This window comes from Fundulus heteroclitus, chromosome 1 (genome assembly GCF_011125445.2).
Source record: "Fundulus heteroclitus isolate FHET01 chromosome 1, MU-UCD_Fhet_4.1, whole genome shotgun sequence".
In the NCBI taxonomy this organism is placed as follows: Eukaryota; Metazoa; Chordata; class Actinopteri; order Cyprinodontiformes; family Fundulidae; genus Fundulus; species Fundulus heteroclitus.
Genome location: NC_046361.1, coordinates 25,809,034 through 25,823,389, shown reverse-complemented (window position 1 = coordinate 25,823,389; position 14,356 = coordinate 25,809,034). Strand labels below are relative to the sequence as shown.

The 14,356-nt window shown below is 39.5% G+C and overlaps 1 protein-coding gene across 4 annotated transcripts in view; it reads right to left on the bottom strand.

Annotated features, from left to right (window-relative positions):
* slc12a5b (solute carrier family 12 member 5b) overlaps positions 1-14,356 on the bottom strand; it is a 45,745-nt gene that overhangs the window by 5,823 nt on the left and 25,566 nt on the right. For 2 of the 4 annotated variants that reach the window (XM_036138913.1, XM_036138915.1), the window contains 20 exons: positions 13,550-13,797; positions 13,246-13,457; positions 13,004-13,171; positions 12,171-12,269; positions 11,991-12,048; positions 11,676-11,850; positions 11,437-11,555; positions 11,249-11,347; positions 9,381-9,500; positions 9,143-9,247; positions 8,840-9,008; positions 8,553-8,748; positions 6,558-6,727; positions 6,267-6,398; positions 6,027-6,134; positions 5,003-5,119; positions 4,590-4,777; positions 3,325-3,339; positions 3,097-3,230; positions 1,687-2,964 (listed from right to left, as the gene is read on the bottom strand). In XM_036138913.1, the coding sequence (XP_035994806.1) occupies positions 2,873-2,964; positions 3,097-3,230; positions 3,325-3,339; positions 4,590-4,777; positions 5,003-5,119; positions 6,027-6,134; positions 6,267-6,398; positions 6,558-6,727; positions 8,553-8,748; positions 8,840-9,008; positions 9,143-9,247; positions 9,381-9,500; positions 11,249-11,347; positions 11,437-11,555; positions 11,676-11,850; positions 11,991-12,048; positions 12,171-12,269; positions 13,004-13,171; positions 13,246-13,457; positions 13,550-13,797 (2,724 nt within the window). In that variant the 3' untranslated portion in view covers positions 1,687-2,872. Of the gene's footprint in view, positions 1-1,686; positions 2,965-3,096; positions 3,231-3,324; positions 3,340-4,589; positions 4,778-5,002; positions 5,120-6,026; positions 6,135-6,266; positions 6,399-6,557; positions 6,728-8,552; positions 8,749-8,839; positions 9,009-9,142; positions 9,248-9,380; positions 9,501-11,248; positions 11,348-11,436; positions 11,556-11,675; positions 11,851-11,990; positions 12,049-12,170; positions 12,270-13,003; positions 13,172-13,245; positions 13,458-13,549; positions 13,798-14,356 lie in introns of those variants that run through there. The other 2 variants (XM_036138919.1, XM_036138925.1) reach the window with 2 other exon arrangements.

Below are 14,356 nucleotides of genomic sequence, written 5' to 3'. Positions count from 1 at the left end.
AAACATACAGTAATGTAAACAAATCAGGGCACCCTGTTAAAATATAGTTTACCTATCATTAAATGTTCAGATGTTGATCTGTAATGACCATTTTTCATTTCTGGAATAGAAAGTAATTAACTGCAATTAATAACATTGTTTTAACTCAAGAAACAAAAGATATAAAAATAATCATGTTTTCTAACTAAGGAAAAATATAGGACACTCTTCTGATATAACAACGGATGGTACCTCCTTCAATGAGGTGCTTCTTTTAGTCATCTACCATTCTCTGAGGAAGGCTTGCTCCACTACTCAGTTTTAGTTTTGAGATGTTTGAGCAGTTAGTTGGACGTACAGCCTCTCTCAAGCCCCCCCCCCCCCCCCCCCCCCACAACAGTTCAATCTATTTCAGTGGCTTTACTGCTCTGTTTGGTTCACTGTCATGTTGAAGGATCCAGTTCTGCTTCAGCTATTCCCTTCTACAGATTGTCTCATACTGCCTTCAAGCACCCTGGGATACACAATGGGACTGACGGTGGATTTTATGATGGAGTGGGCCATCATTATGTAATGAAAAAAAGAAGACAATTTGGGAGGATTTCATCTGCAGTAACGGATTGAACTGCAAAGGATTGTTTTCCAAAAGGAACATTTCTGTCTGCTCACAGTTTGAAATAACATGGAGATTATTAGAACCACAATTTTTTTTCCGACAAATGAAACATTAAAATATTTGATCTTAGTTGCAAGTGAAACCCCCTCCCTACCATTTAACAGGAGAGTAAAGCATTTTGGAAAGCGTGGTGGTGGTAGTTTCATGATTTGGGCCTCTTTTGGTGTATCAGCACCAATGTTAATAAAACTAGGATCATAGCAGTCTACTAGCTAAACAATAGCTCTATAAATACAGAAGCTATTGAACCAAAAGGCGAACCAAAGAACAAAGTTTAAGTTTTAGAGAAGCCAGGAGAAAGTCCTCGCCTCAGTCAAAGCAAACGCCTAAAAAAAACTTAAGTCGTTTTATACAGAATTAGCTACAACTTGGGAACATTAACTTGAAGTTGTTGCTACATAGTGGGGGTCATAATAATTATTATGACTTAGGATTCCCCATTAAGAACAAAAACATGTAATTCCTCTTTTTCTTAAATAAGTACATTATTGTATTGTATTACTATATGTGGATATTTTAGGCCTATCTCCTCCACAATAATCTAATCATGTTTTAAACCATGTTTTATTTAAATATTGACAATTTATTGCTGTTTTACTAAATTTTAAACTCTACTGTAAAAGTCCATATAATCTGAATTAAAAAAAACATAAAATAAGATGAAATTTCCAACAATTATAAAAACACTTAGACCCTCGTGAATTTAATAGCTGATTAAGAGAATCAGCGTAAATTTGTAACCACCCTCTTTATCTCACTTTTAACACAAATCAATATGTTTGTGTCTGTATTTTGCAAGTTTTGTGCAATTGTGTGTTAGTGAGTGACCTTTAGACAAATGAGTTACCTTTGGACAGTTTGTTTCTGGCCAACGTGTCAGAGGCATCGATCCTCAAAAATACACCTTATGAAATAAGCAAACACAAAAGTGCCTGAATATTTCTCTATGATTATGTCATTCGGGACTAAAATGCTTTGGTAAATATATTTCCAAACCACATACTTCACTGTCCCTAAAGTTAAAGTTTAAAAAAAAAGAAAATGGATTTTGATTCTGGATCCAATACAAAGTTTGTCTCTGAATTATTAAAGGTTGCAGAGCGTGACTGCAAAGTGAGGGAGGAGTGTTACAGGACCACAGAGCTGGCCAATAAAACGGACTGAGCTTATGGGCAAGGAGCAAGGAAGCCTTTTTTTTTTTTTTTTTTTTAAACCAGTCCTGCATAGCTTGGCAGATTCTTTACAAAGTTAAGCTGCAACATATTCAGCTGACATGTACAGCATAACCTTAGAAAAAAAAAAAATAAAAAATAAAAAACAAAACAAAAACAATGACGGAACACAATTATTAATCTTTAGAATTAGGAAAAAACGAACTGGATAAAAAATGGCTGTGATATTGCAGAAAAACAGTGTGATGGAGTCACATGATTACTTTGTTGTCCTGTACAGTATTTTATTAGATGAGCTTATCTAACACTGCATTTGAAAAAAGAGATACCGTCACTAAATTCTATTTTTACTACAGATTATTTTCTATTCTTAAAAAAAGACAAATCAATGCATACTTGAATGTATATAATTCTACATGATCACCAATTCAAACTTCTTACGTAATAAAGTGAAACGAACAGGTTTAGGGCCATTATTACTATAATATATTTATAGTAATAATTCTGAGGAAATAGTATATTTCTTCAGAGTTAAAGCTTTATTAGCTCATTTGAAGATGATGTTTAACAACCCTAAATTGATTGCAAGGTATTTCTTCGTGTTAATATGTTAAAAAAACAAACAAACAAAAAAAACAAAACAAATCAGCTGCTCTTGTATACCAGTTTTATCTAGCTGGACACAGAATACTCCCCTTCAGCCACTCGGTCATTTTCATTGCCTGGGTATTTTCATTCTTACAATGACAGAAGACAAAAACAAAGACGGGCTGAGGTGAAAGCACAGATGCCTAATGGTTGAATGGGAAAAATTCAGAAGAAATCAAAAACGTTTCTGAGCTAAGAAGACAGAGTCCTCAGGTGATGTGAGCTCAGGTGGTTTGGAGGTAACAGATGGATTTAGGTCAGAGATCAATGTCTCCTGGTAGCGCTGCAGTCTGGTTGCAGTGTGAGGCGGTGAGTGACAGGATGAGGGAGGATTTTCCTGCGATCACAGAGAAGCAGAAGAACCCACGAGTTCCTCACAGATGCTGATAAAAGCCCCTCAGGAGTAGATGGTGATGACCTCTCGGCCTCCTCCACGCACTAGCAGAACCCTGTTGAGACCTTCAGTGAGAACCTCAAGAAACTCCATATCTGGGAGACACTCCAAGTGAAGGATTGTCACATTAAATAAAATTAAGTTTCGTTAATTGTGTCCCTTTTTTGCGAAACAGTTTTTTTTTTAATTAAGCACAGAATGCCATCACCGAGTAAGATGAAGGATACAGTTTTCGTCGCCCACTCGGTTCTTTGGCGGTCCCGGCATGTTGAGCAAGACAAGTTTGGCCTCCTTGGATTTCTTTGTGATGACCTCATTCAGACGCAACGCCGTGTGCATGCGCCTCACATCCGTCTGGTTCCTGAAACAAGAGAAATTCAGATCGCGGCAGGAAAAATGGCTTTTGGGCCGCACCGATCCGGCATCATGCATGATCAGAAAATGTTAATACTCACAAGTTCTCCCATTCCCTGCAGCATGAGTTAAAAAAAAAGAAAAAAAAAGAAAGAAGTAATACTTGAGGGAGGCGCTAACACAAAGCTAGGTGCATCTTTTGGAAGTTCATTTGATTTTCTTTTAGTTATGAGTAAAATTACATTTAAAAATACACGAGCCAAAGGTACTTTATTTAAAAAGATTAAGAAACTTACAGGCTGGCATTATGTAAAAGTACTGACAATGACAACCAATCTGGATCAAGGTTTCACAGAGAACTAATTTTGGGAAAATGTTAGCCCTCCATAACCTGACTCGCGTCAAATGGACGTCGTTCCACAGATCTCCACATGGTTCCACACATCCGTCTGGAATCGCTGCCATTGGGAGGGATTTCAACACCACATAAAATGGACGAGCCAATCAGGACCGCCAGGCGGGATATTCGTAGATGTGATGTATCAGACAACAATGGCGGCTCCCAGCGAGGAAGCAAGCGGTAACGTTGATGCTGCTATTCCATCAGTGTTGTCCAATCTACCGAATATTAATTCTTTAAAAGAACACCAAAGAACTAACAGCTTTGAAGGTTTTTATTAGTGTAAACGATGTTTTCGCCCTGCTCCCCACTGGCTTTGGCAAGAGCTTGATCTTCCAAATGAAGAAGTGGTTTATCCAATCATATGCAAGGATTTTTTTAAAAGGCCCCTCCTTCTGAAATAAATCTACAATGGAGCGATCCCAGATGGATGTGTGGAGCACTGCGGAACAAAAACCTTCTGGCGAGAGTTAAGCCCTCCAAGAGGTGTGAGACAAAAACAAACATGACTCAAAAAGCCATGGATCTAATGCAACACAATGTAATATATTATATGTTAACACAATAATATTGAAGTTTAGTTTTAAGTCACATCATTAAGTTACGTCATAAGTCACAGGAACGGTAAACTACCGCACTGGTTGGTGTTGTGATCGTGCCTGTTTTTATCCCCTAAATGACTCGGATCAGGACTAAAAGTGTATATCAAGACTTCATCCTCACATTTATGTTTAACAGTTGGAAAAACAGAAAATGGAAATAATATAGGAAACCAGTGTTAAGTGTGTAACAAATGTAGGATATATTTGTCTGGAACAAGAGTTCTTATGGTTTCCTGAACGTTTTTCCTCTGAAACGTAACATTATGGAACCCATTTATCTACCTGGGCCGTTTATTATGTTGTGTCTTTAAAACAAGCATCCTGTGCTTCCCGCTGAGCTGAATTTAGGTGCCAGGTGACTTACGGCTTCATGCTGAGGGGGTCTTTGCATGTCTCTGTTGAGCCCTTATTTGGACCCTTGCTGTCCCTCCAGGTGGTAGCGCCTCCTGCAAGCGTGGCATCAGGCGAGGTGGGGCTGGTGGGGCTGGTGGGTGTGGCTGCGTTCTTACTTTGGATCAGGCGGACCTGTTTTGGGTTGGAGACAGCCTCAGACTGAGAGACAAACACGTGTGATGACAGGGTGAAAGAGTGAAAAGAGACACCTGTCAGTAAAGGTGGACGTCTGAAGCCAGTGACTAATCACTGAGCCGCTTTAGGAAAGGGTTACACGCTGCAGCGATAACCGCGTCTGGCATGAAGCAGCTGTTTCATGACAGAACAGGGGACACAAAAACTAAATAACATATAGAACGGAGCAAGGATGTTTGAAATCTTTACCTTATCATCTGGTTTTTCTGTCAGGCTGATCCCCTCCTCTGTGCTGTGCTGGGGGTGCAAAGTTGAGGGTTTTTTGCGACGGATTGATCCCCGGGATGAATCAGTAATACTTTGGATCTGCAAAAACAAAACAGGAAGCATTGTCCTTGTCGTTGGCCTGAAGACTTGTTCCAAATTTAGAGGGAAAGGATCAGACAGCATTAGGGTTGCTAAAGTACCATTGTGAGAGTGTAACTTTGCACATTTCCACGAAATTTGTCCTCTGCATCTAACCCATAACTTAAAGAGAGAGACACTGTGTGGCACCCAGGGAACATTTCTGGGGTTAAGGGTCTTGCTCAGGGACCCAGAGTGGCATTCAGTTGGATTTGAACTGGGGAACATGCAGCCTTGGCTGGATGCAAGCACCCTGCTCTAACCACAAGGCCACCATTCACCCTACTTCATAGCCCTTGACCTTTTTCATGTTGTCATACAACCTCCACACAGTGTGGGGTAGAAGAAAACTAAGTGGTGCAAAACTGTGAAGAGGAAAAAGAGACAATGCTTTGTTTTCAAAATGAAATTAAAGAAAAGTCTGACTGAACATTGGAAAGACCTATATGGATATTAAAAGATATTATCAAGGCGTTGGTTTTAATACTTTATTGGTTGGTTTTGCTGTTCTTTTTATGTCTCTCTGCAGGTGTAGAAGCAGACTCTGAGGATGCTGTCTTGGACTCTTCTTTTCTTTTACTCTATTTTATCACCTTTTCCTTTCTTTCTTTTTTACCTTTCTGTGTCCATTGAGTGTGAAATAGTCTCAAAATAATATTTAATAATGCATTTGTATATATATTAATCAAGCGGAGTACTGTGGTGAAAGCAGTAATGCTCCCCTTGTGAAAGTAAGTCTCTTTGGCATTAAGACTGCAATGCTACACAGCCAGACAGGACACGTTAAAAATAAATACATTTTCAAAAAGCGCTGAAATGTTTGATAAGTTAATTTCTTCCAGCGTTGCAACAGTGTTTTCTAATTTACCTCTCTCTCCATCTCGTTCTTTGTCAGATGCATCTGTTTGAGGATCTGAGATCTTTGCTCCATTACCAGTGTCTTCTCATAGGTGTAAACTGAGATGTCACTGTCAAGCTTTGAGAAGAATACAGATGTTCGTGTTAAATAGCATTATAAGGGGACGAGAAACTGATTGTATTTAGAGACAGTGTGCAAGATTTCCTAAAAAAAACCAAAAAACACAACAACTTCTTTTCAAACTCTCACCATCTCCACCACTTCTACAGCTGCATCAATGCGCAGGTGATAGAGGAAGGTGATGAGGTCTTTCTTCATCTGTATGCTGTTGTCATCCATTTGTGCCACAGTGAAAATACGCATCTTGCACTTCCTCCACACCTGAGGCAGCAAACATTAACTTGAACATGCACTCAAGTCTTTGATGTTCCATAAATATGCTGTTTTAAGTTCACCTCACTGTTATATGATGGATTGTTTCTCCCCACATGACAATCTTAGGCCATCTAAAGTACATATAAAGAGCGCAGTGTTTCTCACCTTATGTTGGCGGAGTAGGAAGGGCAGAAGCATCAGCATGCCTCCGTCGTGGACAATCCACCACATGTCTATGTGGCCTTCAGTGAAGCGCTCTCCATTGGATGGATAACTGGAGATATTCTTAGGAACCAACAAGGCCAAACTCGCTATGGTCGTCTCTCTAACTACCTCTGCAAACATAGAAAACAAACATAATGAAGCATTTATCTTTTTTTTTTATTTTTTTTTATTAAAGTCACTGGGGGGAAAAGCATCCTATAAGGAAGCTAAATAGACAACTTAATGCTCCAATAGTGCTCAGTGATGCTGATAATACATTGCAAATCTGCCAAAATATCATCAGCTCACACTAAATTCAAACAACTATCTCCATAAAATGATCAAGTTAGTTCTGGTATAAATAATCATGAGAATATATTTAGTTTACTTTTGCAGTAAAACCTTTTAATAAATCTATTTAATACCTCTTAGCAGCAATAATACTGGAACTAATTGTCATTTCACATATAAAACAGTATTTAAAGTTTGTGTGCCAAGATTACATGAGGTACAGAAAGCTCAAAATAATGTTTTTTGAGAGTATTACATTTTAAATTGTGTAGCAACAACACCTCTGCTAATCTGTCTAAATGTGTAAATAAAACAAATATTACAAAGTTCCTAAAGTCTTGGCTTTAGCACTTTTCACACTGCATAATAAATTAGACTAAACATGAATTAGACAATAAATTATTGTGAATCACCACTGTGAAAACCATGTGATCTCAGAATTTTCCTTTGTTTTACTGTGATAAATAAGTAATTAAAAAGGTGAGTACATTGTGTTTAGCTGTGTAAACATCTGTACTGCAAAGCTGCTCCTGTAGTTAACGTGTTAGGTAGGCTAAAACATTAGCTACTGTACAGGCCAATGTCTTTTAGTCACTTTTCCATATTTATCCTGACCACACATCATGAGGAAGGTTAAAACATTTAAAACTATCATGTTAGATAACCACTCAAGCAGTGTCATCCTGGGGTGACCAAGTCCCCGTCACAACTATTAAACACCATCTGAATGCCAACTAGCTGGTGCCATGAAAATTTTCTTGTAAAGTTTCCGTAATGCTAATGCAACTTTAGGTGGAAATAAGCTAAAGATTGAGCTTTTTTCCAATCAAACCTCCAGGTGGGTAAGGGGTTGATCAAATGAATGTGTGGAAAAGCATCTTATTCTCTCACAGTAGACAACATGTGACGCTGTGAGGCAATTTTTTTTCCAATGGCCCTTGCAACCTTGTTGCGCTGAAAGATATGAAACTCTAAAATACCACAACATTGTCTGTCCAAAGTCCTAGAAGTCTTGGTCTTTGTCTACATCATCCCTGTCAAACTTTAGTCAGGCTTTCATGTTTTTGTTAAAATGCAAAACTTTCCTGCTTGCAATGGCACAATCTCTTTCTGATTGTACAGGCATGCACTTTCACATTATTAGTATATTGTCGGTCACAAGATGTTTGTGTTTTGAGTTGAGACCTCTCTTAGCATCTTCCAGTCTAGTTTCTTGGACAGCCAAATCTTTGCATTTTGCAGTTGTTTTGAATGTCTTCCTCTTGTAGACTAGTTTCTTCACTGTAGAATGGCTGAGTTGAAATTTCTGCGGACATCTTTAAATCCGCCACCAGACTGATAGATTTATACTGCTTTACTTAACATTTTAAGTAGTGTTAGAATTTGCAATAAATATCCATACTTCCAAACAACACGTGAAAAGACACAAAAAACACAAACTCTCATAGGGCATCTCATTTTTTTCTACGTGACTTCTTTCTGCCTTTCCCCCTCAATATAGGATGCATTATTAAAGAAAAATTAAATCAGAGAACATGCTGCAGTAATAAAAGATGCATTCATTCTGAGGCTCGTTTAAAGGTGGTGATAATAAAGGGGGATTGGAGAGAATATTTATGAACAAACCGTTTTAACAACCTAAGCAACAAACAAAAGTTTTCTTACCGATAAAGTTCTTGAACTGCTGGTAGCACTGGGGCTGCTTCCAGTTCTGAGGCCAGCTGACCATCACAGTATTATGTTTTAAACCCCCGAGTCCTCCAACCTGGATCAGGTGTGACGTCCCATCTCTTATGTTGGAGGAGACGACCACCTGAGAGAAACCCTTCACCTTCTCTGTCTCCATCAGCTTACGCAAAGACTGCAGACCAAGGTACACATCTGGAAATTACACTTTATGACTGAAAATGTGAGCGGAAAAGCTGCAAATCTGTCAAACGGGAGTACGATACCTGATCTGCACGCTGGGCTTCAGTATAACTATCGAGGAAGGTTCCTTGAACAGAAGTACCTACAATGGTCAGACCTTTGCCTGCTTTAAGCTGACTGGTCAGAGAGAGCAGGCGGGGCTGCTCCACATTTTGCTCAGCATCCATGCTCACCAGCACCAGGATCTGAGGCCTTAAAACAACCAGAGCACCATAGCACAAGCACAAAATAGTAAAAACAAAATCCACAGGCAACAGCTAATTAATTTCAAGTTGTGTAATTTGTTTTAATACTTGCTCAAACACAAATCTCACGACTAAACGGACCTCCAGTTTTTGGTGTGTGGCGGCCCCTCCTCCAGCCTCATCAGAGCAAATCGTGCAGCGCTGAGTGAAATCCCTCGTATGCCATCACCCCACTCCTTCTCAGCTCTGTATTACAGCACAACAACAGCTAGCAATAGATTTATTTAAAGTGTTGAGTTGAATGAAATACTTGACCCTTGTAATCTTATGAACCTTGACCATCAGTGACAGAATCCATGTTGTTGTAATGATTACTCACCCACAGAACTCAATGTATTTGTAGATGCAGGTGGCGATGCCCATGGCGATTATGGCGTAAAACCAGGAGCAGATGAACATGAGCGACAGACACAGGCTCATACCCAGGAAAGACAGAGCCCTATGGGTGATAGGATGTCAAAGACATTTAGAAAAAAAAACATTTGGTCCTGTCCATCGCTTTTAAAGGCCAATAGTTGTATTTTAGAGCCAGAAAACCTAAAATGTTTAAAGCTTGAAACATAAAAAAAACTATAGTCTGCCTTATTTTTGTGTTTTTTGTTTTAAACAGATGAGGTTACAACACAATATTTGGACCCAAAAATTGTCTTGTGAGTCATGCCCTTTAAAACTGGAAGGCGCTACCACACATGGATGATGTCATGGCATCTGTGGCCCCACCATCTTGAAATCTTTTGTTTTTTGCCCTACAATTATTTATCAAAATGAAATCTTGGAATTAAGGGAGGGAATAAGCCAAATCTGAGGAAAGAGGATAAACACAATTTATGGCATAGCTAAAACAGATTCCAGCAGAGAGTTACTAGGCAAATCATGGATTGCCCACTAATGTTGTTTGTGGCCTATTCAGTTTATCTCTGTGCAAAGTCCTTCTTTACAAAGTAGTTTTTACATTCTCTGTCAATGCAACATCTCTGCTCATGTCCACAGGTCAGTTCAAATCAATTTATTTACATAGCGCTTTGCAATCAATTTAATCGAATCATCCAGATTGGTCAAAAGTTTCATATCTAAGGAAACCCAGCAGATTGCATCGAGTTATTGACTCGCAGAATTCACTCCGCCTGAAAAGCTTGAAGCCACAGTGGCTAATTCGTCTGAATTGCGTCATTGATTTTGCAGCAGTCTTTATACCGAGCAAGCATGTAGTAGCGACGGTGGAGGTCATTTTTTAGATCAGTATCCCTCTCTCCAAATGTAACTCATGCACGTTTACCCACAATATTTAGCGGTCACAACATTGCTTCTACGTATCAGAGCAAAATGAAGGAGAAAACATTTTGCTGCTGATGCCAGATTAGCATTTTATATTCCCCTTCACACCCTAAATCTGTAGCTTTAGCTCAAAGTGACTTTTTTTGTTGTGAGAAAAACAAACTGCAGACAAACTTATAGACTTTTAGTGGTATGACACACATGTCCTGAGATTAATGTTTTGGGCAGTTAAACCTTCATCAGAAAACACTGGTCTGATTATGTGGAGACGGGTTACACTGGCATAATCCATGCAAGCCTCCCTTAATGTAATGTTCTGGTGGCAAAGTTGCTTGAGGAGACAGCGAAGCTGACACAGACCTGTGCACATCATAGTGACGATGCAAGTTCGAACGGGCGCAGAAATGCCTGCTGTAATCTGAATTCAGCCACATTTTTGGTTTGAAATTAGTTTTTGTAACTATCAGTAATTCTCCAATGTGGTGAAACATAGTCTGACCAGGCCCGCCACAGAGCCCTATTTAAATCATTGTGTGTAGTGCTGGTTTGTTAGGTCTCTGAAGTGCTTCTCCAAGACCACATTTTTTACAGACTCTCTTCTCTTTGTTCAATAAATTGCCATGTATGGTTTTTAATATGGCCTCAAATTCAAGTTGCAGACTTTGCTAGCAATAGTTTTGGTTTTTGGTGGAGGTTGTGTTTTGTGCTGATTCTCAAGGTCCGAGTTTCAAACGTATTGTCATCCTTCTTTGGCTGGTTCAGCTGCAAGCTTGACTGTTTTATCCTCTTTTTTTTGTTCACATTTTTTCCACACATTGTTAAAATTCGGTCATGGAAATGAATACAACTATTTTGAGCTACAAAAAACCCCCAAAAATAAGTCAAATGAATTACATGACCTTCAACACATACCAGTGGTAGAATTTAAAGCGTGGCCTCCAGTTTGGTGTCCTCAGCAGAGTCTGCAGGGCACAGGCAAGATTGACAAACATGTAGCACATCAAGAAAAACCTAAGGACAAAAAAAAAAACAAAAACGAAGAAGGCAATGAGCAGCAGAAATTATTTTGTTTGATGGAGAATTCTCGCTGGCCTTCATACATTGAGAGGATGGGAGCTACTGAATCCAGGGAGGCAATGATGATACCGATCTCACAGATGCTAGCGGTTAATAACAGCGCCCAGGTTGGCTCTCCGTTGGCTTTACCATGTCCAAAAACCTAAAAGACATACCCGTCAAGAGAAATACATCTGTTATGATTTTAAATTCTTATGAACTTGCATCTGCATGACATGGGAAGGTAAACAAAGAGAGCTCTAGGAAGAATTATTGTACAAACTCTGAGAAATGGGATGATGCCGTCTCTGGAGATGGCTTGAAGAAGACGTGGAGCTCCGGTGAGACTTTGAAGTCCTGCGCCACAGGTGGAGAAGAAAGAGCCAAACACAATGACCCAAGGAGAAGGCCAAGCCAGCGTTCCGATCACCAGGTTGCCATTGACCCCTTCACCAAACCTGAAGAGAGAAGGAAAAATCTCCGCTATACTATGTTGATCCACTTACGCAAGGGAACTTTCAAAACATCTGATGCAGATGATTAGAATAGAAGTGAAAAAAGAAACGGCAGCTCTGTAAACTAAAACAATAAAACTTACTTGTCTCTTAGTACTACTCCTTCTATACACGCACCAAACAGAACCACACACGACATATCTTTGGAGGAAAAGTTAAGAAAAAGCAGATGGTTGAGAAGATTTGTTTCAAAATGTATGTTAATATTGCATGTTTGGAATCTTTTTATACTTCCTGCCAGCATTGAACCAGTTACAGGATACACACAATGGAGGTGGTGGTGATGGCTGCGATGGTGCCAATTGGGATGGACTTCTGAGCGTCGCGTAGATCTCCAGAGCGGTTTGAGCCAGCCATGATCCCTGTGAGTCCAGAAAAAAAAGGTTTTAAGAGAGTCACGCTTCAAATTCTCAACAGGAAATATCTTTGTCTTTCCTTATTGTTTCATCGCCATTTGCGGCACCAGAATCACCAAAATGTTCTCTCACATGTTTGTTAGATTTCGGCTTAATCTATTAAAGATTTTATTGCCAAGAAAACCCAGACAAAGCTAACTTGGTTTGTTTATAATATAGAGTCAATGGGACATTTTTCACTCCACTTGGAGGCAGCAGAAAAAAGCTGTAGATGCATCAGTGCTTAGAGATTAACTAGAGATCTAATATAAGGCAAGGCAAGATTATTCATATAGCACTTTTTGCTAACAAGATGATTCAAATAGCTCCACAATTTTTACAGTGGTTCATAAACTTTTCAGTAATAACTGCATCCTTCAGGGCCCTCCCCCCCAGATCCAATTCACCACTAGGTGGTGATCAGTTGACAGCTCTGCCCCTGTTTTCACGCTAGTGTCCAAAAAATAGCGCCATAGAGATGGTAATAAGCACTTACAAAATAAATCACCGACTTTTGGCCAAAAGTGGCCAGATACCAGGAAAGTTGTGTGCTCAGATACGGTGTTTGTTATGAATGGATGGGTATTACGCTTTAGTTTCTACACATTTATTGCAACTTTGAGATCATTGAGTACAATATTGGCATGTTTTCCACAATTCTAAATATTAGAAGTAGAGGTGTTGTAGTCAAATCTCCAGACCTGTGACAGATGGGAAATAAATCCCCACCAGCAGGGTGAAGAAGCTGGTGATGTCGGCCAGGACGTAGCGGTTGGCGTTGGTAGTAGGAACGTCAGGATCCACGTTGGATGCAATTCCACGCTTCTCCAAGATCATGCCCTTTTCCAGATAGTTTCCAAACAGGTTCTCTGAGAAATGGATGAGCGTAAATAAATCTGGAGTCTGGAGAGTAATCATCGAACCGATGTGTCACAGAACCAACCTGCAAGGATCCCACTGGTGACCCCAGGAATGCCCTGTATCTCTGTGACGTTGTTGTTGATGAAATATTCATCGCATGTGGCGTTGAGGGAATCAGAATCACAGAATGACCGCCACATTTTGGTGGTGATCGTCTCATTGTCTATTTCAATGACCTTTGCACAAACGTCATATGATTTGGAGAGAAGCGTTCGATTTCCAAGGAGACAAACACTGCAACGTCATAAAAAAAACAAAAAAAAGACAATATAATGCATTATTTCAAGCTGAGGTGAGCAGAGTAACCAAACAAAAGAGTCACTTACGGAAAGACGGGAGGCTCAAGGGCTGTCTTGACGATTCCAACGTAAACGGCCAAAATAGATAAGATGACGCAGGCCAAGAAGACGAGGGCCAACTTATTGACATATTTGACCCCTACAAACACCACTATGGCCATGAAGCTCAGCACGATGGTCCCGTACACCCGCATGTTATTGAGGAGAGCAATCTCTGCCTCGGCACCCTCCAGGCCCTCAATCTTAAAGATGGCTGCCTGTGGAACAATGTAAATCTGAAGGAGAGCGCAGATGTAAAGAAAAAGGGAAAAAGAAGGTAGAGAAAAAAGAAGTGATGATAAATAAAATATATTTATATGTTCTCTTAGTGCACAATGAGAAACAGCTTTTATTTTGTGGGTTCACTTTAAATTGCTTATTGCCACAATGTGCTTTAATTATTCTGCCAAGAACATTCAAAGTTTTAAATGAAAAAGCCTGGACAACAATGAGCGAATGTTAGGCATAAACCTTTTGTTACTTTCAAATGTGATTACAAACCTAATTTGTCAAATGTTTACAAAGCTAATGGACTATTCATAAAGTCTTAAAGTCATTAACAAATGTTGCTTGTTTTCCTTTTTCTGTTTAGAGCCTGTAAGTAATTTTAATCAGTTACCAAGCCCTGAGACATACTGCGTTTTATGCTTTCTCTTTTATTTTCTGTCTTTCTTCCCCACTTCTGTGATGTTTATCCACATTGAAATCATGTGTATGTGTTTTCCTCCGTTTGCCTTCAGCACAGAATCATTGGCTGCCACCCAGTTAAACAGCCTTTGGCACCAAGAAGAAACA